The 26682-nt window shown below is 51.5% G+C and overlaps 7 protein-coding genes across 7 annotated transcripts; 3 read left to right on the forward strand and 4 right to left on the reverse strand.

Moving 5' to 3' along the window:
* Window positions 1-848: 848 nt before the first annotated feature.
* pacC (putative C2H2 transcription factor PacC) lies at window positions 849-3041 on the reverse strand (the record flags this gene model as incomplete). Its single annotated transcript, XM_033572351.1, has 3 exons — window positions 849-2293; window positions 2353-2644; window positions 2775-3041. The coding sequence occupies 3 exons, from the start codon at window positions 3039-3041 to the stop codon at window positions 849-851; spliced, it is 2004 nt and encodes a 667-aa protein (XP_033425666.1).
* Window positions 3042-6090: 3049 nt separating this feature from the next.
* On the forward strand, window positions 6091-10886 carry ATNIH1004_007733 (uncharacterized protein; the record flags this gene model as incomplete). The annotated part of the gene is made up of 4 exons (XM_033572352.1): window positions 6091-6142; window positions 6218-9668; window positions 10007-10207; window positions 10277-10886. The coding sequence occupies 4 exons, from the start codon at window positions 6091-6093 to the stop codon at window positions 10884-10886; spliced, it is 4314 nt and encodes a 1437-aa protein (XP_033425667.1).
* A 167-nt stretch (window positions 10887-11053) lies between these two features.
* Window positions 11054-14419, reverse strand: ATNIH1004_007734 (putative C6 transcription factor (Mut3); the record flags this gene model as incomplete). Its single annotated transcript, XM_033572353.1, has 7 exons — window positions 11054-11382; window positions 11430-12039; window positions 12093-12534; window positions 12617-13231; window positions 13288-14078; window positions 14165-14195; window positions 14253-14419. The coding sequence occupies 7 exons, from the start codon at window positions 14417-14419 to the stop codon at window positions 11054-11056; spliced, it is 2985 nt and encodes a 994-aa protein (XP_033425668.1).
* An 836-nt stretch (window positions 14420-15255) lies between these two features.
* On the forward strand, window positions 15256-16905 carry ATNIH1004_007735 (sugar porter family MFS transporter; the record flags this gene model as incomplete). The annotated part of the gene is made up of 5 exons (XM_033572354.1): window positions 15256-15412; window positions 15469-15671; window positions 15731-15811; window positions 15903-16609; window positions 16698-16905. 5 exons carry the CDS (start codon window positions 15256-15258, stop codon window positions 16903-16905), a joined length of 1356 nt encoding a protein of 451 aa, XP_033425669.1.
* Window positions 16906-17147: 242 nt separating this feature from the next.
* On the reverse strand, window positions 17148-19337 carry ATNIH1004_007736 (sigma-70 region 2 family protein; the record flags this gene model as incomplete). Its single annotated transcript, XM_033572355.1, has 2 exons — window positions 17148-17152; window positions 17429-19337. The coding sequence occupies 2 exons, from the start codon at window positions 19335-19337 to the stop codon at window positions 17148-17150; spliced, it is 1914 nt and encodes a 637-aa protein (XP_033425670.1).
* A 2965-nt stretch (window positions 19338-22302) lies between these two features.
* On the forward strand, window positions 22303-24971 carry ATNIH1004_007737 (putative PHD transcription factor; the record flags this gene model as incomplete). Its single annotated transcript, XM_033572356.1, has 2 exons — window positions 22303-23884; window positions 23938-24971. The coding sequence occupies 2 exons, from the start codon at window positions 22303-22305 to the stop codon at window positions 24969-24971; spliced, it is 2616 nt and encodes an 871-aa protein (XP_033425671.1).
* Window positions 24972-25357: 386 nt separating this feature from the next.
* On the reverse strand, window positions 25358-26441 carry ATNIH1004_007738 (uncharacterized protein; the record flags this gene model as incomplete). The annotated part of the gene is made up of 2 exons (XM_033572357.1): window positions 25358-26158; window positions 26208-26441. The coding sequence occupies 2 exons, from the start codon at window positions 26439-26441 to the stop codon at window positions 25358-25360; spliced, it is 1035 nt and encodes a 344-aa protein (XP_033425672.1).
* Between the last annotated feature and the right edge of the window lie 241 nt (window positions 26442-26682).

The raw sequence follows: 26682 nt of genomic DNA on the forward strand, positions 1-26682 counted from the left end.
CAAGACAGTCGAGAAGAAGCGTCAAGTTCAATACAACAGTCCTCCTTGTTAACTGTCCCTCAAGGGGGTCCCATCAGGCCAACCGGTCGACAGCGTCTCCCTTGCAGTGGAGAATTCAAACCTCGATGCGACCCAACCCAAAATTCCCCCTGTGAATAGCACACCGGATCAGGAAAGACATCAATGGATGGGGGCAAAGCAATGAATGGATCTCTCGATTGCCTTGTAATAACTGAGAAACATCTCTGTTTGCGTCATGATCTCCCGCCTTCAGTTTAGCGTCCAGTCCTGGAATGTGCGATCGGCTCATCGTCGTCCATATCAAACTCGGTCGTCTCGTGGGGACGGTAGCATTCGATCAGTTTGTACTCTCTCGTACCAAACAAACATCGTTGAAAACGGTACTTTCTTCGCTTTTCTTTTCTTTTCTTTTTTAGACTCCTGAGGAATCAACTACAACTACGGAACAAGACAGCCGGACTCCATTCAAAACGATAAAAATGAGCAATAACGTATTCCACATATACAGGAACAGTAAACACCAGTCAAATCCACGATCAACTTTCCCATAGACACGTACACAATCCCGGACGGCATGACAAAAGTGGAGAGAGGAAACAGACAATAAACAATAATAATAATAATAAAAAAAAAAAAGACATTGTCTCGGACAACGGGCCATCTTCTGTGGACGGTAAATAAACTAGATGAGCGCAAACGAATCGAACCACTATCGAGGGGAACTCCAGAGTCGTGAGAAGGGCATAAAGGCGGAAGAATGTAAATAGACAAATTAAATCAAAAAGAAAAAAGAACAAAGAAAAAAGAACAAAGAAAAAAGAAAAACATCACGGCATCTTCGAATCTCCATCTTCGTCCACCCCTCGTAACGTCGGGTACATGACTGTGTCGCTACCCTCCGTCTTCATCGCGGGCTCTTCCGACTTGGTCCCACTCGACCCCAGCTCCACCCCTTCCATGCGTTCGTCCAGCCCGGTTTCCGGCGACTGGGACTCGCTGCTGTCGTGGTGCGCAATGCCCTCGTACTCACCCCGTTCGAGACGGGAGGCAATGTAATTGCGCAGGTACTCGATCAGACGCACCTTCTCAACCCACTGCACATCCGACCGCTCGGCCACCTCCGTTGCCGCCTGAGCCGTCCGGAGGGTTGCCGCCGCCTCCTCCTCGGATGCCGATCCCGAGAGAGCCGGGTCGATCAGGCTGGCGGAAATGCGAACGGGCGACGATGCCGCCGGCCGAGCCTTGGCGGGTGGCGTACGGTCCCCGTCCTCCTTGCCATCGTGGGACACATCCATGGGCTCCGCCACAGTCCGCTCCTCGGGTCGGGCGCGCTGCAGGGTGCCACCAGTGTAGCGGCGGCGGTCGTCATGGTCAAAGATGCCCCCAAGCGTGGATGGCGGCGCCGCGCTCGACGCGGTCGGGTAGCCAGCGGTCATGCTGTCCGGCATGGTGGCCGATGGCAACCGCGGGTACATGCTCGAGCCTCCGTCGTGGTGAGGGGGCGAGACGCGGGCAGCCGAAGGCAGGGAGATGGGCGAGCGACCTGAGGTGTACGACTGCGCGCTCGAGGGAGGAGTCAGTGCCGGTGTACCAGTGGATGGAGAATGCGCCGCCGGGTTGGCCAGCACTGGTCCCCCTGAGGTGGTGGCCGTGGCATGACTAGTAGGCAGCTGGCTGGGTGGCGAGTTGGTAGTGCGGTAACTCATGCCACCGTGGACATAGTGGGCGCCCGGTTGAGCAACACCCGCGGCTGCCACGTTATCATCATTCTCGTAGATGGTATCCTGCATCTGTTGCAAGAACTGATCGATATTGATCAGATCATTCTTGGTCCGCACATTGCTCATGGGCGGCAGATGATAGGCGGGAGCTGGAGGGTGACTACCAGGGCTGTAGCCTCCACCCCCGACGGCAACAGGGGCGGGCATGGGTTGGTACTCTGGCAGCGGACCGCCACTGAGGATGGGAAGAGACAGACTCTGCAAGCCTAACAGCCGTTGGCCAACGGCTGCATAGGAATTGGGATCGAATTGGCGACGTTTCAAGTCTCCAAAGAACTCATTCAGAGCATCATACCCGCGTTTCTTGGACTCGTAAGATGCATGACCCGCCTCGTGACCATGATTCAAAGCATAATAGACGTTCCCATAGGAGGGATTCGCCGGCTGAGGCGGGGGATGAGACTGGTAATAATGAGGAGCCCCATGTGCGTAGCCCTGGCTAGGGACGGGGTTAAGTGCTGGCTCAAAGTAGTGCGCAGCAGCAGCGTATCCTGAGGTAGAATGAGTCAATTTTCAATTCAACAACGCCAGCTAACAGTCGAAAACGAACCTTTCGCGGGATTTCCCCCAAACATCATGTCCGGATTGCGAGCACCAGGCTCTGGAGACCGAACCAGCACGGAGTCATCTGCATGAGTCTTGACATGTTTCTTCAAATCCTGGGGGCGTTTGAACGCTTTCCCACAAAAGTCACACTTGTGAGGCTTTAGAGGCACATGTACTCGAATGTGGGAGGTGATGTGGTCGCGCTTCACGGTGGTGGTACGGCAGCTGCCCCATTGGCAAGTCAGATTGAGGTTGTTGGTGCTCTTGCGACCGACGTGTCGCTCGCATACATGTTCCTGGGGAAGAGAGGGTCAGTAATGCTGAGTGACCAGGTAGGTTTTGAGAATTGCGACTGCAAGAGATGTCGAGCCAGTGGCATCTGTGTCGAGGATCCAAGAGGTACAATACAACGGAGACGTGACTTACATAAAGTGATTCCGGGGTTGGACACTTTTCAGAGCATCCTTGCCATAGGCAAGACAGTTCTTCGCTAGGACGAGTAGCGTTGCCATTCACTTGGGGAGCAGCGGCCACGGCTGCGGTGGCAGCTGCCGCAGTAGCCGTCACCGAGGACGTCGAGGCAGCCGATGAGACCTGGGTGGGTGACTGCGATGAGGGCTGCTCTTGCGAAGTCGACGCGGGAATAGGAGCCGCCGTGGTCGAGGCAGATGTGGTGTCTTGGTGTTCCGACATTGCCAAGAAAAATCTTTCTTGTCCTTTTCTTGGACAGAGCGGAAAAGGGTTGAGGACTCAGCACAAGGGAAGTGTGAAGAGAATCTTCCTCAGCGAGCAAAACAGCAAGATACGAGACCGTCAGGTCTTGTTTTTCTGGCTGATCAGGGATTGATCAAAGATGGGGAAACGCGGTGTGCGAAAAGGACAACAAATACAAATTGTCCGAATACGCGTGTCAAAAATGCCTCAGACCGAAACGCTGGGAAGAGGAAAATAATTCAAGGAGAAGCAGTAGTAGTAGTAATAGGAGTAATCGTTGAAGCAGCAGCAGTAGAGGGGGAAGAGAGAGAGGTAAAAGAAAAATAGGAGAACCAGCCAGGGGGGTAGATAGAGTAAGGAATAGTTAAGAAGAGAGAGGAAGTCTTGGGAGCAAGAGGGGGAAGGCTTGGGTTCTTGTCCTGTGCGGGCGTCCGGAGCCGAGCCTTGCCCAGAAAAGGCCGCTTGCACAGCCCGGCGGAGGGTAGGGACAAGACCGGGCCAAGATCAATGCGGGGCTGTGGCGTTGTTTTGGCCAGCGGTACTGGTATAGTATCATACCACCAGAATTGGCCATTTTGCACCTCGATCTCGATCACATATAAATTTACAAGAACCTCGCCTGTGGATTTCCAGAAGGCCAGGAATTAATAGTGGAAGACATCCAAATTCTACCTTACACAGTAGATGTCCACAAAGTGGTGGGCGAAAACACTAGGCAGTCATGCTACACGAAATGGTCCATAACCTTCTCCTGCACAGACTCCAGCCTAACCATTCCAGGCAGGTATCGCCCGAACTTACCATACCAGAACGGTACCAGGTTGTGGACGGCCCTCAAGCCCCGCGTAGATGTCCTCCCTCCCATTGTATTTCCCAGAACGATCCTTCCATCTAACGGAACCCGACCAGACTGTATCTGGATTACCACCGTATCAACATGCACCCTCTCTGAAACTTGATTGGGTCGACTTTCTGATCAATTTTCGACGAGATCACGAGTTAGTTATGCTAATGGGTTTGATTGGCTCAAAGGCCAGAGTCTACAGGGGTAATGATTCGTTGAGAATGAAAAGGGCGAATTGGATGGAACCTGCCAGTGCCATGGGTTCATTTGCATGCCTATGGTAATTCCCTCATCTTCCCCTCCAGAACAAGTCTGGGCGAGATTCATCCTGCACAGCATCGACCACGGATGCTCTCTTGGCATCCCTCCTCTGGCCCTCCCGCTCCGTCGACAGGACAAGAAGTCTTGGGAGTTGGCCAAGAATATGATTTATGGAAGGAGTGCTGCATCTTGGCAAGGCTTTAGTAATCTTGCTGCCTACGTTGTCTTCTAGAACGTTGAAGGCGATGATTATTTTCGGGATCATGCATGGGGACTCGGGTAACAATTTCACGGCAATAAGACAAGACACTTAGGTGCCTCCTACGAAGTAGTTAATTACTTAGTCTCTGCCGGCATAGTAGAAGTGGATCAATGTCATGACGGCCACTTCTATAGAGGACATTTCAATCTTTGACAGGTTCGATGTAGAAGACCATAGAGATTTCAAAGGTATTGAGAAGCGTTTGTTCTGCCTTACATTACACTCCGTAGGGTAGCATTAGTTAGTGCTCGTGCTCTTCAGGGAAAGCTTAACCAGATCTCCTTGCTACTTCTTGTTGCATCTCTGAACAAGAGACCTGAATAAATTAACATTATCGAAGGGAAACAGCTCATTTCTTAATAAACCGCGGCGGTGTTTTGAGCGATTGACAGGGAAGTATTCCCATCCTTATCGCGTTTGTTGCGACCTTACCCATCCTTTTACACATACTCACCCATACAATAATGCAACACAGAGTTTGAGAGCTATTGCAAGCCCTCGACAAGTTCAATGATGGGCATATGACATGCTGTTGATACAGATTTATATAGAATTCGAATATCTCAACTACATCCTATGAATCTACTCCGTATGTAGGCCAATAATAGTACGAACTATACCTTAAAGCTTAGACCTGTAATTAGCCCAGTAACAGATTCTAAACGCTGCTCAATCCAAGCCTAAAATCCCTGTTCCTATACAGCGACAATTATCTCGTCAAAGATAGATATATGTATATGCTGGAACTAGGATCCTGTGGTTGTATCTGACTTATTCCCTTTATGTCAGGATTCGGAGTTAGAGCTGTCACACCTCACCGCCTGTAGATAATATAGCTTCGACCATACGTCGCTCTGTTTTCTAGCTTCTTCAAGCGATGTCTTCGTCAAAATGCAATCCAATCATTGAGCCATCCTCGTGCTGTGACACTATACATAAATATTAGTTAACTAATCCCAGCCTGGCAAGGGATGACATAAGTAATCACGTGCCACCCTTTCTCGCTGCGTTTGTCACCCCATCAAAAGTTCAAAACCCTTCCAGACCATGATGGATGCACTAACAGTCAGGATCTCCCTATTCTTAGTGCTCGAAGTAAACTACTCGAAGTACGGAGTAGGCATCAAAGCTCTCGATTGGACCATGTGGGGGTCAGTGGGACGTCTTTCTCTCTCACCATCACATCAATTCGTCCCCGTGAAAGAAACTATGGTCCCCTTTATGACCCCCAGTGGATATAGCTAATGTTGAGTAATCCATACACTACTCTGCAGCTTCGCCCGGTCACAGCCTTAACTTCAAAACTTCCAATTGACCTATCCTATCTAAGGGTATTCTACTAAGATGAAGCTCTCCCATAGCCTTGAGATGACGACTCTCGACTGCTGATCCAACACGACAATGACCCGCTCTTACAGTCTTGGCAGACGCCAAACCGTTTTCCAACGCCCCACAAAGACTTGACGCAATACAAAATCTCTGGGTCTCTCTCAGCTTGAGCCACAACCCTATCGAGTCATCATCCCCTGTCAACCTCCGTGTTCATGCGCTTAGCCGTCCTCCTTCCAACGGTCAACGCATCCCAATGGGTTCTGGAAGCCTGTTATTGGTAATTAACCTTCTGCGGAGGGATCTGTTTCGGTGATTACAAGAGACGACAAATGACCAGAAATTGGCTCTCTACCGTGATAATCCAGTGGATGCGGCTGAGAGGTAGGTTACATAGTGCCAACCAGTCACGTCCAACCGGAATTTTTTTTTTACTTTTACTGAGCTGAACACGTATAGATACATTCAAACCCAAACCCAAGCGGCATGGTTACGTTCAAAACGAAGGCTGGAGGCCTACCCCATTGCGAACGCCCTTCCTTCTGTCCTTGGCGGTTCTCATTCTGTTGACATTGGGAGCATTGGAATTCGTACGGTCGTACTCAAATAAATACGGTGGTCTTGCGGCATATGATAATTTTCCGGATAATGCTGCGCCTATCGCGGCTTGCTACAAGTATATACCAACTTTTGTTGCGCTAGTCATTGTGACTCTATGGAGTTTCTGTGCCTACGATGTGATGCGACTCGAGCCCTATTTCCAGCTAGCCATGAATGAGAGTGTGCCTGCGCCGGTGCTTCTCATCAACTATAATTTTTCTTATGGCATATTGGCTCCGATCAGGGCTGCTCGCTATAGCCATTGGCTAGTATTCTGTGTATCACTTGTGTCCTTGGCTTTGCGAATGTGCTTGCCAGCCTTGCACTCTGGTCTTATTTTCATGGATGATATAAACTTCTACAGCGTTCAGACGGTGAATACATGGCCCAATCTGATTGATCCGGAATCTCAGGCAGCGTGGATGGATGATCAGGTGCTCCCCAATGGCCACACTGACTTGGGTGCTCAGCTGCGACTACTTCCATCTTCTGAGTACGCCATGGCTCCTTTGGTATTGCCTGCTGATAATCTGGACAAAACCCTTCTGATCTCCTTGAATCAAACAATCTACTGGGCAAACCTAACTTGTGTCGATATATCACTGGATCGATATCTTCCAACCAGCTTTAATTCCCAAAGCACGGACTCGGGAGACCAACGGCCAGTATCATTTGAGGCCCGCAGGATTCAGGTGCCAGGGGAGGCGGATTCCAGCAGCGGTTGCACAGTCGATGTCGCTCTTGAGCGCACTATCTCGGCCGACACCAACATCTCCCAGATCCGTTACTGGGAGCCACGGCGAACCAATACGAGCTCCAGCGTTTTCAACTCTAGCCATTGCGACCGGTTCGTTTTATACGGTATGGTGTTGGATTTGGGACTAGCAGCCAAGAATTCCAATCCAATATCTCACGCCGCAGCATTTGCGTGTTCTGCAACCTACCATTATGCAAATGCCAATGTTTCCATGTTTGCCAATTCCTCAGTCACATCCGTGTCGGTTGATCCAGATACGGTTGGCAGTCTCGGACCGGCAGAGTTCCAAATGGATAAATTCCAGGATTTAATGCGCTCCAAGTCAGAAGGGGCATTCACAGAAGATTCCATTGCTAAAAGGATAGATCGCTATCAAAGAGACGTATCTAGTCTTTGGGAACAAACATTTATTGTCACAATGAGCAAGTTGTTTGACCCTACTACAAGTCCAGTAAGCTTGGATGCGCAGCAGGTGGCAACTGGAGTCAGTGTATACGTGATATCACGTACAGCACTCGCTGCCGAGTCAATACTTGGCGCAGCTGCCGTTTTACTTCTCTTGCTGTCCTATGTTTACCCACGCAGACCTAGTTTCCTCCGAAGTGACCCAGGACCTATCGGCGCGCAATGTGGTATAATTGCCGATTTCTTCCACCCCGGTGCAATCCAGGCATATGTAGATGGCAATCTGCATAAGGCCACCAGCCGGCAGCTTCGTCAATGGTCCAACAACCTGCGGTGCCAATGGCAAGAAGGACAGGATGGGCGGCGGATTGCGCTCGTCACCACTGACGGCCGGCCTCCAGAGATATCTGCTCGCGCAGCTCGTCGAACACAAGATCCTAACCCGCACTTTCTTATCATCCCGTGGTTTCTATTCGAATGCATATTGCTGGTTGTGACGGTAGTTTTCTTCGTGGCGTCCCTGCAGCGTTTTGGCTTCAAAAAAAGGAACCCTTATTACACAACATGGGACTTGCTGTGCTTAATGTTGCTGGTCTACGCTCCCAATGTAGTTGCCTCCATGGTGACTGTGCTGCTGGCGTCCAGCTTGCGGCATCTGAGCACTTTGGAACCATGGGTACAGTTGCAACGAGGTATGGCTACCGCTAAGCAGTCTCTCTCCGCAAATTACGCCTCCCAAGTCCCACTTGCGGTATTGGCGAAATGCAGAAAAGGCGGACCTCCGCTTCTGATGATCGTGTCGCTGGCATGTACACTCGATCTGATTCTCAGTCTCGTCATCGGAGGGATCTTTGTGCCGCAAGTTGATCTATCTGCTAAATCTGCCACCTCCCTCTTGTATAGGCAGTACAGTCCCTCTACCTTTTCAGCCCCGGCATCTGCAGTCAAGTTTAACAGCTTTCATTTTATCCCGATGAACACAAGCATGCCGCAGATTCCATGGACAACCAACGAATATTCTTTCATCCCCATCGGTAACGATGATGATGAGTATTATAGAACTTTCTACACTACCACTACGCGTGGAATTGGTGCGAGCCTGACATGTCGCGAGCTGCCAGCAAATCATTCATGGTCCGACACAAGCACTGGTAATCGGTACTGGCACTATCAACCTTTCGACGACACTGCCAACACAAATTGCACGGTGGAGGTCCCGTCGGCCAGAACATCTGACAGTGAAGGCATCGGTGACCAGTCTATCCGTTACCTAACATCTGCTGGGCCCACAGATTGCCAGATGTTGACGATCCTTGTCCTTGCCCGTTGGGGTGTATCAGATGGCATCGTTGGGGACGCTGACAAAACAACGGCATTGCAGTGCCAACCGAAGATTCACATTCAAGACTTTGAGATCGACTTTGACTTCAGTGGACAAATCCAAGCATATAGACCGGTTCCTGGTAGCTCAGTAACCAACGGAGATATGTTCCTTAATGCCTCCAAGACACTTGCACAATATAACCAGGTGTTGACGGATTTTCTTCAGAGATCTGCAGAATCCCCGTCATCCCCCTTTTCCCGGCACGACTGGCCTGGGATCTTAACTGCGCATACCTACGAGAGATGGCATCCGTCATCCTCTTCATTCGCACCTGATTCTCTGATTAGTGCGGCCCAAACCACATACTCGACGATGTTCAGCACCTATATCTCCCTCCGGCGAGACTTGTTCCTAGAGCGGCTGACGGGGAGCTCTCTTCCTGCCCTTAATGGAACCATGGCGGAGACTGATTGGGAAATGGAACTGTCTATCCCGACGGTGGTCATTGTCATCGTGATTATCTCCCTGGATTTTCTAGTCATGGCGGGGGTATTTCTTACCCGCCGTGGACGGTACCTAGGGCCGCGCATCCCTCGATCGATTGGAGCACTTATCCCATGGGTCACGCATAGTCAGATGATGCGGGACTTCCAGGGGGCGTGTAAATGGAACAACGAAGAATGGGAGAGCCATCTGGCGCAGAGTGCGAGGCGATACCGGTTTGGTGAGACGGTGTGTGCGGACGAGGTGAGCCGGTTGATGATTGACTACGATACGACGTGCAAAGAGCATGAGCAGGGGCGTCATAAAGGGGCTCGGGCGGAGTGTGTACCTGTTGGGATAGAGTGCAGCTGAGTATTTAGAGTAGACATATTAGTATGTACTTTTAATAATATCAATATAAAATCCTTGATATATTAGTCTACTTTGTATACTAGAATTAGATAACTACGTCATATGACCATGAGTCAGCAATCTGATCCAACTCCGTCGATAGATTCCTAATTCAACCATATTCATATTTATCTTTATATTCTTATATTTATATATACTTATATATAATGATAAAACTCTCGACGATTCTCACCTCCCTCTTCTACCTCCTCCCAATATACGTCTTCGTACTCGCTCCGATCCTACGCTCATGGGCACCCTCATCAAGCACCGTTCTCGACTTCGATTCGGCTCCCGAGTATGACTCCGCGGCGATTCTCGACGAGAGTGTGCTCAGTCTGGACGACGGTGTATTAGTGACCTGTCCGACTGATCAATACCGGGTTCATCTTCTCTCACGCGAGCCATTGGTGATATACATTGAGGATTTTGTCAGTGAAGATGAAGCGGACGAATTAGTTAAGATGAGGTATTCCCCTCTTTTTAGTGAATAAGCCTGAATATAATTTGATACAATACTAATGTATATTTTATATAGTAAGAATTACACCCCCTCCATAATCTACGACGGCACCACCACGCGAGTCGATCCCACAGTCCGCCTGTCAGACCGCGCCCTGCTGGACCGCACCCCCACCGTACGATGTCTCGAGCAACGTGCGCGATCCTTTCAGGGCTGGCGACCGAATCTGTACATCGAGCGCATGTGGGCCCAGCGATATAATGCCTCGGGCCACTACACGCATCACTTTGACTGGGCGGGATCCGTCGCCGCGCGCGGCGGTGACCGTGCCAGCACTTTCATGGTGTATCTGGGTGCGGAGTGCGTGGGTGGAGGGACGAGTTTTCCACGGTTGAGGAGGCCGGTTGATACGAGGTGGTGCCGGTTTATTGATTGTGATGAGCATTATCAATATCAGCAAGAGAAGGGGCAGGAGCAGAGGGATCAAGGGGCCGGGTCAGGCACAGGGCCAGTGACAAAGGAAGGCATAACGTTTAAACCTATCAAAGGGAATGCCATCTTCTGGGAGAATCTCAGACCGGATGGGTCCGGATACTGGGAGACGTGGCATGCGGCAGAGCCGGTGGTCGAGGGAACCAAGGTGGGTTTGAATATTTGGAGTTGGTATCAAGCGCCGAGAAGGTAATCCTTTTTCTTCCTCCTACTCCTCTTTTTTCTTGCGTTTCTTCTTGGATATGTATAAATATATAGACTTTGTTACATTCAAAAAGTACATACACTTCTAACTAAACACCTCTCCCATACTCCGTTACCTCATAACATTTCGTAGACCAAAACAAAAACTATTCACATCTAACTGGTATTCATCCACTGAGCCCACTCATCATTCGGAAGGGTCCCCCCTCGACAGATATCACCATTCCCAAAGATATCATCCAGAGATATCCCCAGGTCAATCCCCATCCCCATCGAGTCGGCCTCGTCCAAACCAATCCCCAGTCCCGGTGCCTGCCCGGATGGTGCTGGCGGCTGCGTTGACACGTCCGCCACATAATTCTGCGGTTGGAAGTTATATCCCTGCAACATGAAGTTGCTGTTCGGTAGTGATACCAGATCCGGACTGTTGACGGGTCCACGCTCCCCGGGTTCGACACGTGCGATACCGGCGACTGCATTTGGGACTGGGTGATGTGCACCGAGTTCGCCAGCCGGCTTGGTAAGTTCGCACTCATCGGCGTCGGCGTCCCACCCGGGAAGAGGGGAAAATGAGCAAAGCTATCCAGGTTCGGCGTCGACACCCCCATGGTGGTGCTGGGATCCGGGGACGTTGCAGCTGAGATTGCGGACCGTTGCGAGGTCGGGTTCAGGCCAAACTTGGGACCCGCGCCCTCATGGCGGAAATGGCCGTCTTCTAACGTGGACATCGGTTGCGTGGGGTACGCGAAGGGGTCATCGGACGGGAACATGATTCCCATGAGATCGGGGAGATTGGTGGGATTCGTAAACGTATTTGGGGCATACAGCGCGGACGAGGACGGTGATTCCCGCAACGGTAACGACATGGGCATCGTGGAGACGGTATTGGACGAGACACCTACCGGCTCCGTGACGGGGAATGTGTCCGACGGCGTTGACACGGTTTCGGGGGCGGATTCCGGCGTGGACGCGAACCAGGTAGGGGTGTGGATGGGACCGGTGTTCGATGGCGTCCGTCGGTGCGAGGCGCTGTCGTCCAGACTCTTCGGCGTATTGCTGGCCTCGGCTTTCGACGGCCGGGTCAACAGCTGCAGGGGGAACGTGTTCGATCTCTGCGGGGGGGGGTTATGTCCGCGAGTGGTCTGGAGGAGGCGTGCTGGCTGCTGCTCGCCGGGGCTGGACGCTTCAGATTGACTGGGTTCGCCGTGCTCTGGCGGTTCTTGAGCAGATCTGGAAGGTTCTTGAACAGAGAGTTGAGGCTTTGCGAACATCGGTCCGCCGCCATGCTTTTTTTTGCTAGCCCCGCCAGCGTGTTCTTGCCTTCCATGGCATCTTTGAGGACCCCGTCCTTGGCCGTGGGTGAGTCGGGGTTCTCGAGCACAAAGAAAAGCAACGAGAGGATGGCAAAGTACGTGGTATACATGGTAAACCAGAACGCCCCATTGAGCAGTCCTCTCTTATGCATGCCCGTGGTGATGTGAACAATGTTGCGGGAAACGCTGACGCAGGCAGCGGCACAGGCGTAGGAACGTCGGTCTACACCACGGGCCTGGGAGCCGCTGGAGACGTAATGCAAGAAGGGGCGATACATGACCACTTGCACATGGGCATAGCTGATTCGTAGCAGTTGTCGAATCCTTCGGAAATCAGTAAAAATCCAAGGGAAAGAACCGCAAAACAAAAAAGAAAAGAAAGGAAAAGAAAACAGACTCAACATACCGTTCCAGCTGCGGGGAGACTTCAGTCCCTGGTCGGAGCGCCGCAGGCAATTCTTCCATCCACGCCTGAAGATCTCGCTCGATCTCACGGATTTTCGAGTGGCTCACGACGTAGCGCTGATCAGACTCGGACCGGTGCTGAGCGTTTTTGACGGGGTAGATGTATTTCACTACCTTCAGAATAATATTCGACAGGCGCGTGTGCGCATTGGCACCGGCCATCAAGGGCGTGTAGTCCGCCGGCGTGGGCAGGATGCCGTCGCGGCCGATGTATTCTCCGTCGACCGACGCTGGGTATTCCTGGTCGATGTCGTCGTCGCTCAGCATCTGGGGCAGCCCCAGAAGCGTGCTCACATAGACATCCATCTTTCGGACGACCCAGAATATGCGTCGCCGCAGCTCGCTTTCGAGAGGATTGAAATTGGCTGTGACCGCTCGGCGATGCAAGCCCAGTCGCAAGGCGGAGCGAAGAGCGATTCCCACGTACGAATAACATGTGCTCAGTTTCGCCGAGGATTGGAGGAAGAGCACCATGAAACAGATCGCCTGAAGGGAGGTCAGGTCACGACAGTCGGTGATATCCAAGAGATGCCGGCCGGCCTTGAAGAATTGGAAACTACAGCACGAGTCAGTTTGAACCGAACCACAGGATGGGGGAACGAGGGGTATTACCCTTGGCCGATGGCGCTCTCATATCCCGAGAGATCCAGGGTCCCAGCCCTGTCATCCGAAAACAAACAGCCGACTGACATGACAATGTAGAGCAACGGTAGGAATGAATGCTCTTCGTTGGAATACTGTTCCAGTGGGGTATCGTAAATCCGATCAAACATGGCATAGAACGACGGCTCATGAACGAACCGCATCAGGGAACATCCGTCCTCCAAGGCGTTGTGACACAGATGCCGTGCGACATCGCGTGCAGGCAGATCATGGGTGGGTGGTAATGACGCATCCTGCGGCGACTCCGACGCGGACTTGGGACTATCCAGCATCTGCTGTGTGATGGGGCGCGACCGCATGGCGGGCACCCCAATGTCGGCTGCACCCAGCTGCTTCCGCAGTCGCCGAATGAAGATCATGCCGGAGGTGTGTCCGTGGTAATCCCAGTGGCCCTGATCATCCAAGTCCAAAAAGCCCGAACTATCGACCATAGATTCCAGCAAGGATTCCTCGCACCCGGCCCCGTCCGTCGGCGCTGCATCCGCCGGGCCGGACGCCGTGGCAGCGGGCTGAAGGCCATTGCAGGCCGGAGGTGGTGGCTGCGGCTCTGGTTGCTGAGGCGGCTGGTGCTTCTCGCGCTTGATGGCCGCTAGCAGCTGCTCCGTGGCATGGACGTCGAATCGCGGGTCATCCAGGTTGATGTCGGGGAGAACGACGCGCAGAAGGGCTTCGGCTTTGTGCAGACGGGTTTCAAGCGCTTCGACATACTGAGGGGCCGGATTACGGCGACGATTGGAGGGCTGGTCGTAGGTGCATTCTGGACCGGAGACCGGTCAGAAAATGGTGCCCATCCCCCGAAAGAAGACCAAGGAGAGAAAAGGCTTACCATAACTGTAGACGGTGCAATGGGTGCAGGGCTGCTTGCCATCGCATTTGATCTTCTTTCGACGACATTCGTCGCAGGCGCGTGTCACCCGGCGACGCTCTGCATGGGCAGCGGCTCCTTGGCGGACGCCGAGGCGACATCTTGGGCTCCCGGGGTCTCGTTTGACAGGTGTGCCGAGGGGTCGGAGTCATCGTGGGCATACAGCAACAAGTCGGAGGAGGGATCGTCCTCGTTTGTATTGGAAGGGGAGGCCATGACGCAGGAAGAAGACCTGGATTACGGTGGACGGCGCACAGTCATGCAAGGGAGCCGGAGCCAGAGGCGATCAGGGACGCAGTAATGTATGCGAGCGGAGACACAAAAAAACCACGAAGGGAGGAAACTACAAGAGGCGATCAGCACGGAGGAATGACCTGCGTGGCGATCCGACCTGCAAATCGCACCTCCACGAGCGTGGAAAATGACGTTCGAATCTCACAGGTTCATGGAAGGCACCGCTAAGTCCGAGGTGGATGCTTCCGAGATGAGGAAATTTTTTTTTTTTTTTTTTTTTCCCCTGTCCGTTCTTTGGGCCGAAGGCGTGGGGGTATCTAGTCGGTGACGAAAGACGAAGAGCGGGAAAGTTTGGTTCGCTCGCTCGAACCGACCGAAGCGCCGAGAGCTTAATAAGAGTGACTGGAGGGAAAAAGTTCTGTGACCGAAAAGGGAGTCAAAGCACGGTTGGTGAAGTTGGGGCGAGAAAGCACCGATCAAGAGGAGAGACAAGACGTACTCTGAAAGGAGGGTTCTCTTGGCTTGAAAGAAGGGGCGTTGGAGATGTTCTGGATGAATTCCCGGATGGAGCGAGGGAGAGGAGAATCGAACGAAAAACGAGAAACCGACGAAATGCGTCAGCCAAGAACGAGATGAAGAAGAAGGACAAGGAGATGGAGAAACTGGAGATGGAATGGAAAGAAGAACGAAGGAATGTGGGAAGACGAATCGAATCCACTCTGCCGGAAAGAAAGGCTAGAACGGATCTAGAAGATGAGATAATCGGATTCTGGCAGACTATACGAAGCAATTCCATACTATCACTTTCCATCAGAATTATGTCTGTCCTCTGCTGCCTCTTTGTGACGCTGGGCTCGTTCCTCTTCGGTTACGACTCAGGCATCATCTCATCCACTCTCGAGCAGTCGGCCTTCGTTGATCGCTTCAATCATCCATCTGATGCGGTCACGGGAGGCATTGTGGCTGCCTACAATGGTGAGCTTCTTGTAGCCTTCTTTGGGATGCTTCTTCCCACTCATTGATGGCCATAGGAGGTGCAATCCTGGGTGCCATCCTCGTATCCTACCTGTCGGATCCGTGGGGACGTCGCTCGGTCATGTTCATTGGAGGCATTCTGGCATCTTTGGGAGCGGCATTGCAGGCCGGTGCGAATACCGTCGCCATGGTCATCGCTGGTCGTTGGATTGCAGGTCTGGCGGTGGGTGCGATGTCTTCGATCATTCCTGTATATTGTGTATGTTTGAAAAAACAATATCCTATCAAAAAGTATTTCCCGATGCTGACCTCCTTCAGAGTGAGGTCTCTCCGTCGCGCATCCGTGGCTTTCTGGCTTCCATGCAGCAGTGGATGATTGGATTGGGGATCGTCGTCGCGGTATCAGCCTTCTCTTTCTCTGCCTTTTGACTTCTTTCCCTCCCTCCCTCCCTCCTGACTGGCAGGAATGGCTGACGAGGTTCCATCCTAGCAATGGGTGGGATATGGCTGTTCCCTCCACCAGGCCGGTGACTTCACCTGGAGATTCCCCCTGGCGCTACAGGCCGTACCCTCCGTCATACTCGTCGCGGGGGTCTGGTTCCTTCCGGAGTCCCCCCGGTGGCTGATGGAAAAAGGCCAGTTCGATAGAGGTCGAGAGGTCCTCGTCTGTCTGCATTTGAAACGAGACCGTTCCAATATCGATCTGGTGGACATGGAATTCATCGAGATCCGCGACAGCATCGCGGAGGAGCAACGAACCGCCGTTCCTTCCTGGCGACAGCTGCTGTGCTCGCCAGCCACATGGCGTCGTCGCGTCCTGCTCGCCTGCGGGCTCCAGGCGTTCACGCAATGTTCCGGCACTAATGTCATACAGAACTACAACCCCGGTCTGTATAAGTCCCTGGGATTGGAGGACCCCACACCACTGATGATCCAGGGCATCTGGGGTGCCCTGGCTCAGTTCTGGAACACCGTGCTCATGCTGTTCATTGATCGTGTTCCCCGTCGCCAGCTTCTCATACCCTCCCTGCTGGGCATGGGGGTCACCATGGGCGTGGAAGCGGCCCTGGCGCAGGCGAACAACGGCTTCCGCGACCCATCGGCCAACAACCCCAATGCCGTGCGCGCAGCCATCGCCATGTTCTTCGTCTTCTCCTTCTTCTTCACCAGCCTCGGCCTCATCTCCTGGATCTACCAGTCCGAGATCTTCCCCACTGCCATTCGTGCGAGAGGTTCCTCATTGGCCACCGCCACTAACTGGAGCTTGAACCTCGTATTTGCCCAGTGTTCCCCCCATCGCGAGATCCCACATCGGGTTCAACTACTTCTATTGCTTTTTCGCCTTCAACTGGGTCGGCGCTCTTGTGGTGTGGGCCTTCTATACGGAAACCGGAGTTCAGTCCCTGGAGGAAGTCGAGAAGGTCTTTACTTCCCCGTCACCAAATCGCCCGCTTGTTGGTGAGCGCAAGGATCCCCTCCCATCCAGGTGGTAGGAAGCGATGGTGCTCCCCGAGAGGGTATTCGATCCGAAGTGGGCATGACTGTGGACCCAAGCATTTAGAACGGTAGAGTTGATAGAGAGAATTCTATAGAGGAATGACAGTGGAATCGGACAACGATCATCATTGAATCATGCTCGCAAATAGCACTTGTGATGCCACAAATGCCCTAGTGGTGTGGCAGTCTTCTACCAAAAGTTATGCTAGATTCAAAGATACATGCAAAAATGGTACCCCTAGTCTATCAGATCCAAAAGACGCCATATCCAAGCACACTTTGTTGTGCACGGCTGTATAGAGAAATAAATTTTAAAAGGTAATCCGGTCCGTGTACATGATTCGCAAAGAAAGTTGGAATCACCAAAAATAATGGGGAAAAAAAATAAAAAAAATAGTAATACTAATAGAAACAGCAAATGAACAGTAGGTGACAAGAGAAGTAGATATGGCCATTGTGTCAAAGCAGGCATGATATAGCTTGTCAGCGGTGCGCTGAGAATCTCATGTCGCAGCGAACTCTCGCATGAGGACACCCACCCAATCATGGGTTGGAGCGTCAGACAGGAAAAGAGAAATTCCTGGACACTGATCCACGAATTGAGGCTGAGCCGTTTCGCGATTTTGAGCATTCGCCCTGCAAACCAAGGCCGGCTGAACGGTGTCCGAGCCGTGGGCGAATATTGCGTGAAGTCTGGAAAGACTTTAGCGTCTAGAGATGGGGTATGAGGAAAAGTGTTGTCCATCGCCACAATTCCATCGTTACATTCGAGCATGATCTGCAGCAGTGCTTCAACGGAGCCGCTAATGCCGACCTCACTCTTGAACATGGCAAGCTGCAGAGTCTGGAGGAACGTATCGCTGTGCTGTGTGGAATATCGGTAATCCCAGAGACCCGCGTTCAGCATTATCAGTGCAACCGCTCGTGCAATCAGTTGCTTCCGGTTCCCAGACGCAGTGAAGCGCAGAGCGGGTGGCGCTGCGAGAATCTCATAGAGAAGCGAGGATTCCTGGAATGCAGATCGGCGCATTGAAGGCATGGACTCATCACAGATGCTATGTTGATGAATTGCGAGCTGTTCGCATCGCTTGAGGAAATCGACAAACTCAACGCACTGTTGTTGAATCTCCTCTTTGGGGGAGTCTAATGGTTGCGGGAGAGCCATTCCTGACATTCTAAACCCCGACATAGGTGATGTGTTTTCTGTGGATACCGACGATATCGAGGATACTGAAGGGAATGAGTGCTCAGGTAAGGTTCGTGGAAGCGGGTGACGTTCAAAGAACAAGCTCGGTCCGTGGGTTTCATAGCCCGAGAGGATGTAGTCCTGCCAGTTGATCAACATCCCCAATCGTGTATTCTCGAAAACAGCTGGCCCTCCACGGGCGCGGATCATTTCTCTCGCGGCTCGCATGTGCATCCAGCTGATCGGTTTGCGCTCCAGACGAGGGTCAAAATCTTCTAGCCCTGCAGCACTGAGGCATGCTATGATCACCTGGTCGGAGACATCGCCTGGATTCTTTATCATATGATTGCGGAGCATGGAAATGGCACGACTGCGGTGGGTAAGAGTATAGTCTGTTTCCTCTTCATTGCGAACCCATGCCCATGTGTTGGCCGCGTGCACAAGGATAGTATTTTGGAATGCAATGGGACCTTTCATGGCCTCTGGAACAAAAACTGCCGTGTACCAATTATGGGCCCTGCTGGATCGAAAATGGGTGCCATATGAGCAAGCCGGCATCTCGTTAACGTAAAAGTCGAATAGCCGCTGACCCTCGAGGTCTAACTCCATGGGAAGACAATTGAAGGGATCTGTCCGAGCAGCACTAAGCATGGTCTTGGGAGAAAGTCCGAGATCGAAGGGAGAAGTCGGGACTGAGGACAACGGTGTCCCGATGCTAGGCTCCGACCCGCTGCTGTGATCGTTTAGAGTGTACGAGTCTATGAGGTCCGAGGAGATGGGAGCTTTAATAACTGCTTGTCTATATGGCAAGGACTTCGCGCCGCTGACAGGCTTTGTGGCGGGAAGTCGTTCAATCTCTTCGACCCCAGGATCATCCAACGCATGATTTCGGTCAGCTACCACCAAGTCCCGTTGATCTGAATGAGGTTTGAGATCAATGCGCTTAGTACCCTGACTTTTTCCTTTCTTTACAGCTTCCCCAGTTATTGCAGATGACCTGCGCTTCTTCGAGCGACTTCGTGTTCTCGGTTGAGAGTCGTGATTTTTCTTCACGGGCTCCTCGGTCCCAGTAGAAGGCTGATCACCATGGCGCCTTTGACGTATATATTCTTGCATTACGTGTCGCTTGACTTGCGTCAGATTGCTCCTCCTGTTGTCGGATGCGTCGATAAATTGCCACCGCATTTGCGAAGACTCTGGCGTAGGGTCATCCAGATTTGAAGTGCTCGCCTCATTCGACATAGTCTGTACCTGGTTTGAAGCTTCCTATAAACTTTCCTAGGAATGCCGAGACGGTGTTGCAGAACGACGGCAGCAAAACTTCCCGGGAATAGATCAACTATTAATTCTCGAAGAGCGAAATCCAGTCGATGCCATCAATAAACGAGGCCTATTATCTTAGTCGGCACTCGAATCCCTTGGACAAGATAACAATAGCAATGGAATATGGTCATGACCTCTTGGGATGTGTGGAGAACTCCGTACTCCGTACTCCGTAGTAATTCAAGTGATCAGACTACCCACCAGGTCTCCACCGAGGGGCAATTGACAGACAGATGAAGAGTAGAACAAAAATGATTGAGTGGATTGTCAAGTAGCTGGGCAGCCTTGTAGCACCAGCAAATCCAGGGAGGATAGTCTAATAATATCCTGCAACAATGGGCACACACGTGGGTGACAAGTGTGTTTAACCCAGGTTTTCAGCCAATTATAGATCTGATTCAGGTTGTTATGCACCAGACTACGGGATAGTGGCTGTTGGTTAAGTTGCACAGTAGTGTGGCTGGTGGCTGGTATCTCGAGGCGCCACAGAGGGCTCAGAGAGGGCGGCTTTGGCTGCCAAAAGAGTCCGAAGAAAACTAGCCCTATGGAGTGTAGGCTGGTGTGATCTGTGTTTCACCTTTCAATCATAGACAAAGGGTCTCACTCGTTAGGCCAAGGGCCAAAATATTGCAGAAGTTCGGAGGCGTCGGATTTCAACAGGGTCATCTGCTTTGGCCCGGATTGGGGGCCTGCAGTTCCAATCGCCCACCTGCCCAATCCCCTAAATTGTGGATATCAGAACGGAAACAAAAGGACAATACAGAGCTCGCTACCAGGCTGGGCCTGGCTACTTGCTGGGTGTCTGCAACCAGTCATGCAGGGCAGTCCATCAACACCAGTTCCGAGATCCTCATTCCCCGGTCCAGAAGAGTCAGTGCATCTAAGCAATTAGTAGAGACTATTGGCGTACTGAACTTCAACTTTGTTAGACAGCGCGCTTCTCCACTCTGAGAGTATGTACACAGTAGATGCATCCGTCTTAGTGGGCGGGCGCATCCGGCTCTAGAGTACGAGTTTCCGACAGGGGAATCTTCCACGAGATAGTGTAGATCACCAACACAGTCCGTGTTTTCTGGCAATCTGATTTGATACTTCTTTGCTGCATGGAAGAAAGAAAGGATTGTTAATTTCGGTGGATAGCCGCTGGAACCATGAGGTTAGTTGCTTCGAACACAGCCTTTGTTCTATTGTCGACATAACCTGTTATGCAGTGTCTTATGCGCCGACCGATATGCAACATCATGTTAAAGCTGGACTGAGTTAGGTTTCCATGGGTCCAATCCTCGACGTTTGTTCTTCCAGGAGAAGGAGAAAGTAGACGACAAGGGAGAAAGAAGTCAGTCTGTCGCCGTTGATCGGCAGTGCACGCCTGCAAAGTCAGGCACGAAGCCTCTCTCTACAAAGGTGCTATGGAATCAGACCCACAGACTGTATCACGATGAAGCAAATAGATTGCGAACGACTAATAATGTAAACTAATAATCTAACCGACTGTTACTACCGACGGCAGGATATCTATCTATCTAGTTCCCTTTACCTCGCCAAACAGCTAGCTTATTTGACCGGAAAAGCCAGTCGATAGTGGCACCGACTTGGCTTCCCCAGTGACCGTTCAGGATTAAAAGCCTTGACCCCGTCTACTCCTTGATGCGATCAACAGAATTTGGGATATTTATTTTCTTCCAGCGTACGGAGTAGATTTTGTTCCGCTTCACCCTTGCAGGTGGCATCACGAACCCTCCCGAATTTATGTTTCAGGCCCAGATGGTGGGAGATTTGACGATATACGGTCAATAATAATCCCTACGAACCACCATGAAACGTCGCATGTAGTGTCCCACGAATTTACATCTCAGGCTCTCTGCGGTGTCATTGCATGTGTTTCAACGGCGCATGGCCTCGAGCTGGTTCCTTGGCCAATACTCCCATTGTCGACGACTAAGGTGTTGGCGGAGGTGGGACATGTCATTATATTATGTGCAGCGGGGATGTAGCCCGTCTCGGTCGGCTTCTGGAGTCAGAGCGTAAGGGGGACAAAGAATTGAGCCCCAAATACCCAGAAGCGCCAGTTATCAGATTCTCTGATTTTGCGGGGCTTCCGAAGTTGGAGGGCTTCTCCTAGACGCAGGTGATCAGTGATAAAAAAAACAATCAAGCCCACAATGAACGGATTGGGATGAAGAATCATTTTACCCAGTCAGTTCGAGTCCATGACCGATGAGATGATAAGATGAATGAGATGAAGAAAAATTCCTTCCTGGAGAAAAACCGGACTTAGTCCACACCGCCTTCATGTAAATCCGCGGCAGAACCGCCAAATCCTGAATGTCCGCGCCGACCGAAGTGGCTTCCTACCACGCGTGTCTTCTTCCAGGGCGTTACGGTCGTGGGGCTTGTGTTTGGAACCTTAGCAGTGGTTTTTTTAATTTTTCTCTTTGTTTCGGTCGTGACTTTTTACTGCCTTCATCCGCCGAGCGGTGTCTGATTACGACCTCGCCAAGGGCCTTCCACTGTGTCGCATTAACCTCCGAACACTGGTCTCGTGGCAGGACCTGGCGAAATCTCAAGCGGTTGGCCTGCCACTCCAGTTGAAAATTCAGCTCCAAGATATTATCGGAATCTCGCATAGGAATTGGAAGTCGGCTGCTATTGCTACTGCTCCTTCGCCATACTTTCTCCCTTCTCCAAACCCATGATGCCTCCTCCATCATATGTGGAGAGACCGATGTTTATCACTTATTAGATTCCTCAAGACGCAGACGACTTGGTACATGCAAATTTGTCTTGAAGATTCATTTCGGAGTTGAGCTTGCATACTGGTGTTAACTACTCAGGCGACCGGATTTTCGCCCCGTAGATAACCTGCGAACAAGCCCACACTGCGATGGCTGGGGACAGGAACGGTCCCGCTGAGGGTAATAGCTCCGAGAAAGCAGTTACCTTAAATCCCTACGAGACGGACTATGAACACATACCAAAGGACGATCCTTTTCTCAAGCGAAGCGCCCATTACGGTCGCTACCGTCCACGTGACGACGATTTCAGGCCTCGATACGATAATTGGTGTCAATCTGACCCGGACGCGTTCACTTACTGGGAAGAGTTTGTTAGATCTTCCTGGACCTCCGACAATTCCTTAAATGTACCCGGTGCTCGGGAAGCCTTTGCTGTCGGCAGTGTGATCATCCGGGTGGATACAGAGCCTGCTATTGATGAAGCAGCCGAGAAATACTCTTATGTGAATGCAAACGAGCTGAGCGCAGCAAGAAAGGCGGAAGATGCACTTAAGGAACTCGAAGTTGCTGTACCGATCATATATTTCTGCGGCACCATTGACGGGAGGAATGTCTCCGTGGAATCTCGAATTCCAGGGGTTTCTTTAGAGGTGGCTTGGAGATACCTGACTGACGGGCAAATAAATCAGTTCAAGCAGCAATGTCGTCGCGCTTTGGAGCGCCTGCGAGATATTGATCCGCCCCCAGAGAGCCCCTCTTACGTCTGCAGTGGACTCAATCCGCACCTACCACTCGATATTAAGGAGACAGAGCGAGAGATACTATTTACGGAGAAGAGAGAAACCGAGAGTTTGGACCTAGTGCACAATAACATGACCCCTTCCAATATCATCGTGAACAATGAACAAGTCGTTGGGATTATTGGGTGGCGACATAGCGGGTTTTTTGGCTTTGAGAGAGCGAACTCAATCCATCGAAAGCTGAGGATGCCACAAAGCGCCGACGGAGCCATTGAGGGTGTTGGAGACGTGCAAGCTTGGATTGATCTTTACGAAAATATTTCAGGCGCGGTGAATGGCTCCGGACTTGCACAGAGCAGAAACACCCCAGGTCCTCCGGTGAAGACAGAACCCTCGGCCATGCCCCTGGACAATGTACCTTTTAATGGAGAAGCTGAGGAGAAGCCTCTTTTGGCTCGAGTCGATGGCGGAGACCCTTCTGGGGAGCTCCCGACCCCCAGAAGTATTGCCAACCTCAAACTCGAAAGAACATCTAGAGCGTCATCTTCCGACCGATCATCTCCAGCGAATTCTACAAAACAGAGCACAGGAAGAAAGTCGGCCACCGGTACTACCAAGAAAGGAGTTGGGAGGAAACCGACCGGCAAAAAGCGCAAACTTGACGATCAAGACAACGATAGTGTCGACGGCGGTCGTTCCAACACACCCACATCGTCCCGCAATAGCAAAACTCCTGGTGGGAAAAAACGGGGCTCTGCGTCAATCGTAGGATCCCCGGCACCCGAACCTAAAAAGAGAGGTAGGAAGAAGAAGGCTGTGACACAGGAAGACGACGATGAATCCGTAGATGGGGATGAGATATTCTGCATTTGCCGCAAGCCTGACAATCATACATGGATGATTGCCTGTGATGGCGAGTGCGATGACTGGTTCCATGGAAAGTGCGTGAACATCGATCCGAGAGATGCCGACTTGATTGAAAAGTATATATGTAAGTTTGTCCTTGATATTATCACGTATTTTTATCCTCTAACAGAAGTCTAGGCCCAAAATGCAAAGAACGTGGTAAAGGATGGACTACATGGAAGCCGATGTGTCGGCTGCCCGGATGTCGGAAACCTGCTCGCATTGACGCAAAAGAACCCAGCAAATACTGCACCGACGAGCATGGGTATGAATTCATGCGTTTGAAAACCCGACACCTGGGCGTCTCGTCGGGCGCAGGGTCCCGAAAGTCGACTACCTCTGCCCGAGCTACAGCCAATGGACAAGGCGTGAATGGCATAACCCCCAATGGTGTCCAGGGTAACGGGGGTCCAGAGGATCTTGGTAGCAGAGGCGGTGTCCTCACCACTGGCGAGCTCAAGGCGCTGGTAATGGGGGTCTCCTCGGCGATTGAATTCCGCAGGCTCGGCGAACGCCTCATATCGCCTCCACCGGACGAGGGAGGGCCTGAGAATGAGACCAAACCCAAAAAGATGCTTGGCTTGGATGTCGATCCAGACCCGGAGCGCTTTGCCTATTCCCCCGACGAGGCTTCGAAAATGAAGGAGCTACGCAAATGGCGTGAGGAGTTACTTCATCGAAGAGAAATGCTCAGCGCACGGAACACGTTTTTGGCGCTTGTTCGTCAGCGATCTAAAGCCATCCTCGAGCGACTGAAGCAAACGGAACCCAAAGGAGGGTGGAAGGACATCTGCGGGTTTGACAGCCGACTTGCGTGGTCCGATGACGAGTTTGACGAGTGGCGGCTCTCAGATGTCGGGGCGAAGGCACTCCAGGACGGCACGCCGGAATCCCTAGCGTCGAGTTATTCTGATGCTACCGACGCAGACGGCGACACTTCCATGGGGACTGATGAGCACGACGTGGCGAGCATCAGCCGCGGGGTCTGTACAAAAAAGCGCTGTGAAAGACATAAACAGTGGGTCAAGATCCAGCAGCAAGAAATTCTGTTCGAGGAAAACACCCTTGCCCAGGATCTCACCAAATGTGAGAAGGAAGCACAAAATGTGGTGGAAAGAGCGGTTCTCAGGATATGGGCCGAGAAAGACAATGCTCAAGTTGGTAGTCAGTGACGCCGACCTAGCTTCTGTTGCCCGCTCCGGACCGTGGCAAAATTTCCAGGACTATTTTATTATTTTATTTTATGATTTTTCCAAGGCTGGCGGAAGTGGCCTTTTTGATTGATACCCTTTTCTGCATGGAAATGGAAGAAATCCCGGGGATGCTACACTGGAGTTGGTATGACTGGTATATTTTATATTTATTGTTTTTTGGACTGCGGACTGTAACAGCCATCGTTTGCATAAGGCCGGCGCATTTATCAGATGGTAACAACAAAGGGAAGACGAAGGCCTGCATTGTGATAGATAACCTGTACAATATCGAATGGAAAATTAGTTCTGTAGACATGGGAATCGTGAGTACATCAATACGGAATAAAGACGATCAAGTAAAGTGTCTATCTATCCCATATACACCATCTCCCCACGCCATCGCCCACCCTGTCCTTGATGACTTCAACCACGGTGGATGTTTTCACCGTCGAGAGGAGAAGATGCATGTCAATACCCTGATCTAGCGTCCGCATTAACAAGCTCAGGGGCAGCGAAGACTCCGACCCACAAAAAACCGAATGAATACCATCCTCGCGAACGGAAGAATAAGCTCCACCGTCCCTTTGCACGCGACGATGCTGAAATTTATTAGGAGGGTTTGTATATAAACTGGAAGAACCCAGTCCACTCGTATTAACCAGCATCACGGAGAGGAACGAGTCGTGTATTCGGGATAGTCGCGTCAAGGAATGTAATGTAGTGGTCAAGACTGCTGCACCCCGGACAGTATTGGAGGCACGAACGGTTCCCTCGGCAAGACCGTCTAGGCCAACAACGATGAGTAATGCCGGGGTATCAGGGTTATTTGAGGATATTGTCGGATGCTCATGATCCTGATCCTGATCTTGATGATGGTGGGGTTTTTGGCGCTGTTCTTCTCGATGTCTATGTAGAGCATCTGATACTTCCGAGAGTGCCTGCGCAGCTGCAGCAATGTCAAACACGGGGAAGAGCTGGACAGAGTCCAGACGGGAGATTGCCTCTTCGCGATCCAGGGGAGGTAGATGCGACTGGGCAAGTAGTGAGGAAAGTAGCTTTCTCGGAGAAAAGTTATCATATGTGGCGGGATGAATAATGAATGCCCTAGGGAATGGACTTGATGGGGGGTATTTGTGCAAATACCCCGCTAGGAGAGATCGAGGAAGCTGGAAGAGTGAGTTAACATCTTGTTCTCCATTTAAGAAGAAGACCTACCCGGCCCACGTATTCGTCGTCGTCATTGTTGTTGTCTTTACTTCGAAGCGTTGAAATGCCAATGACGATGCCACTCCGGAACGTGCGATTTGGACTCTGGAATCCCACGTCCAGGTCGTCTCGAAGGTTCCAGGTCTGTGATTTGTCTCTATGGGCAGATGGTGACTGCGGCAGGAGAGAATGCGCAAGAACGGGAACAGCAGGTTCCGAAGCGTACGGATTGACAGGAGACATTTTTACGGGGGAGAAAGATGTGAAGAAATGATAAAATCAGGATGGCTCCATGCATTTTATGGTGAGAGAAGGTGTGTGGTTCCGAGACCGATGGATGTTGTCAGTAGAAACGATGGGGACCGCCTGGCTTGGCGTGTTTTATAAAGAACCGACTCTCTTCTCTTTTCTCTTTCAATATTGCAGCACTCGTACGAGGGTTCATAGGTACCAATTTGATAGGGCTGGTCATGTATGCAATTTC

The sequence above is a fragment of the Aspergillus tanneri genome (genome assembly GCF_003426965.1).
Source record: "Aspergillus tanneri strain NIH1004 chromosome Unknown AapTan_7_pilon_pilon_pilon, whole genome shotgun sequence".
Taxonomy (NCBI): Eukaryota; Fungi; Ascomycota; class Eurotiomycetes; order Eurotiales; family Aspergillaceae; genus Aspergillus; species Aspergillus tanneri.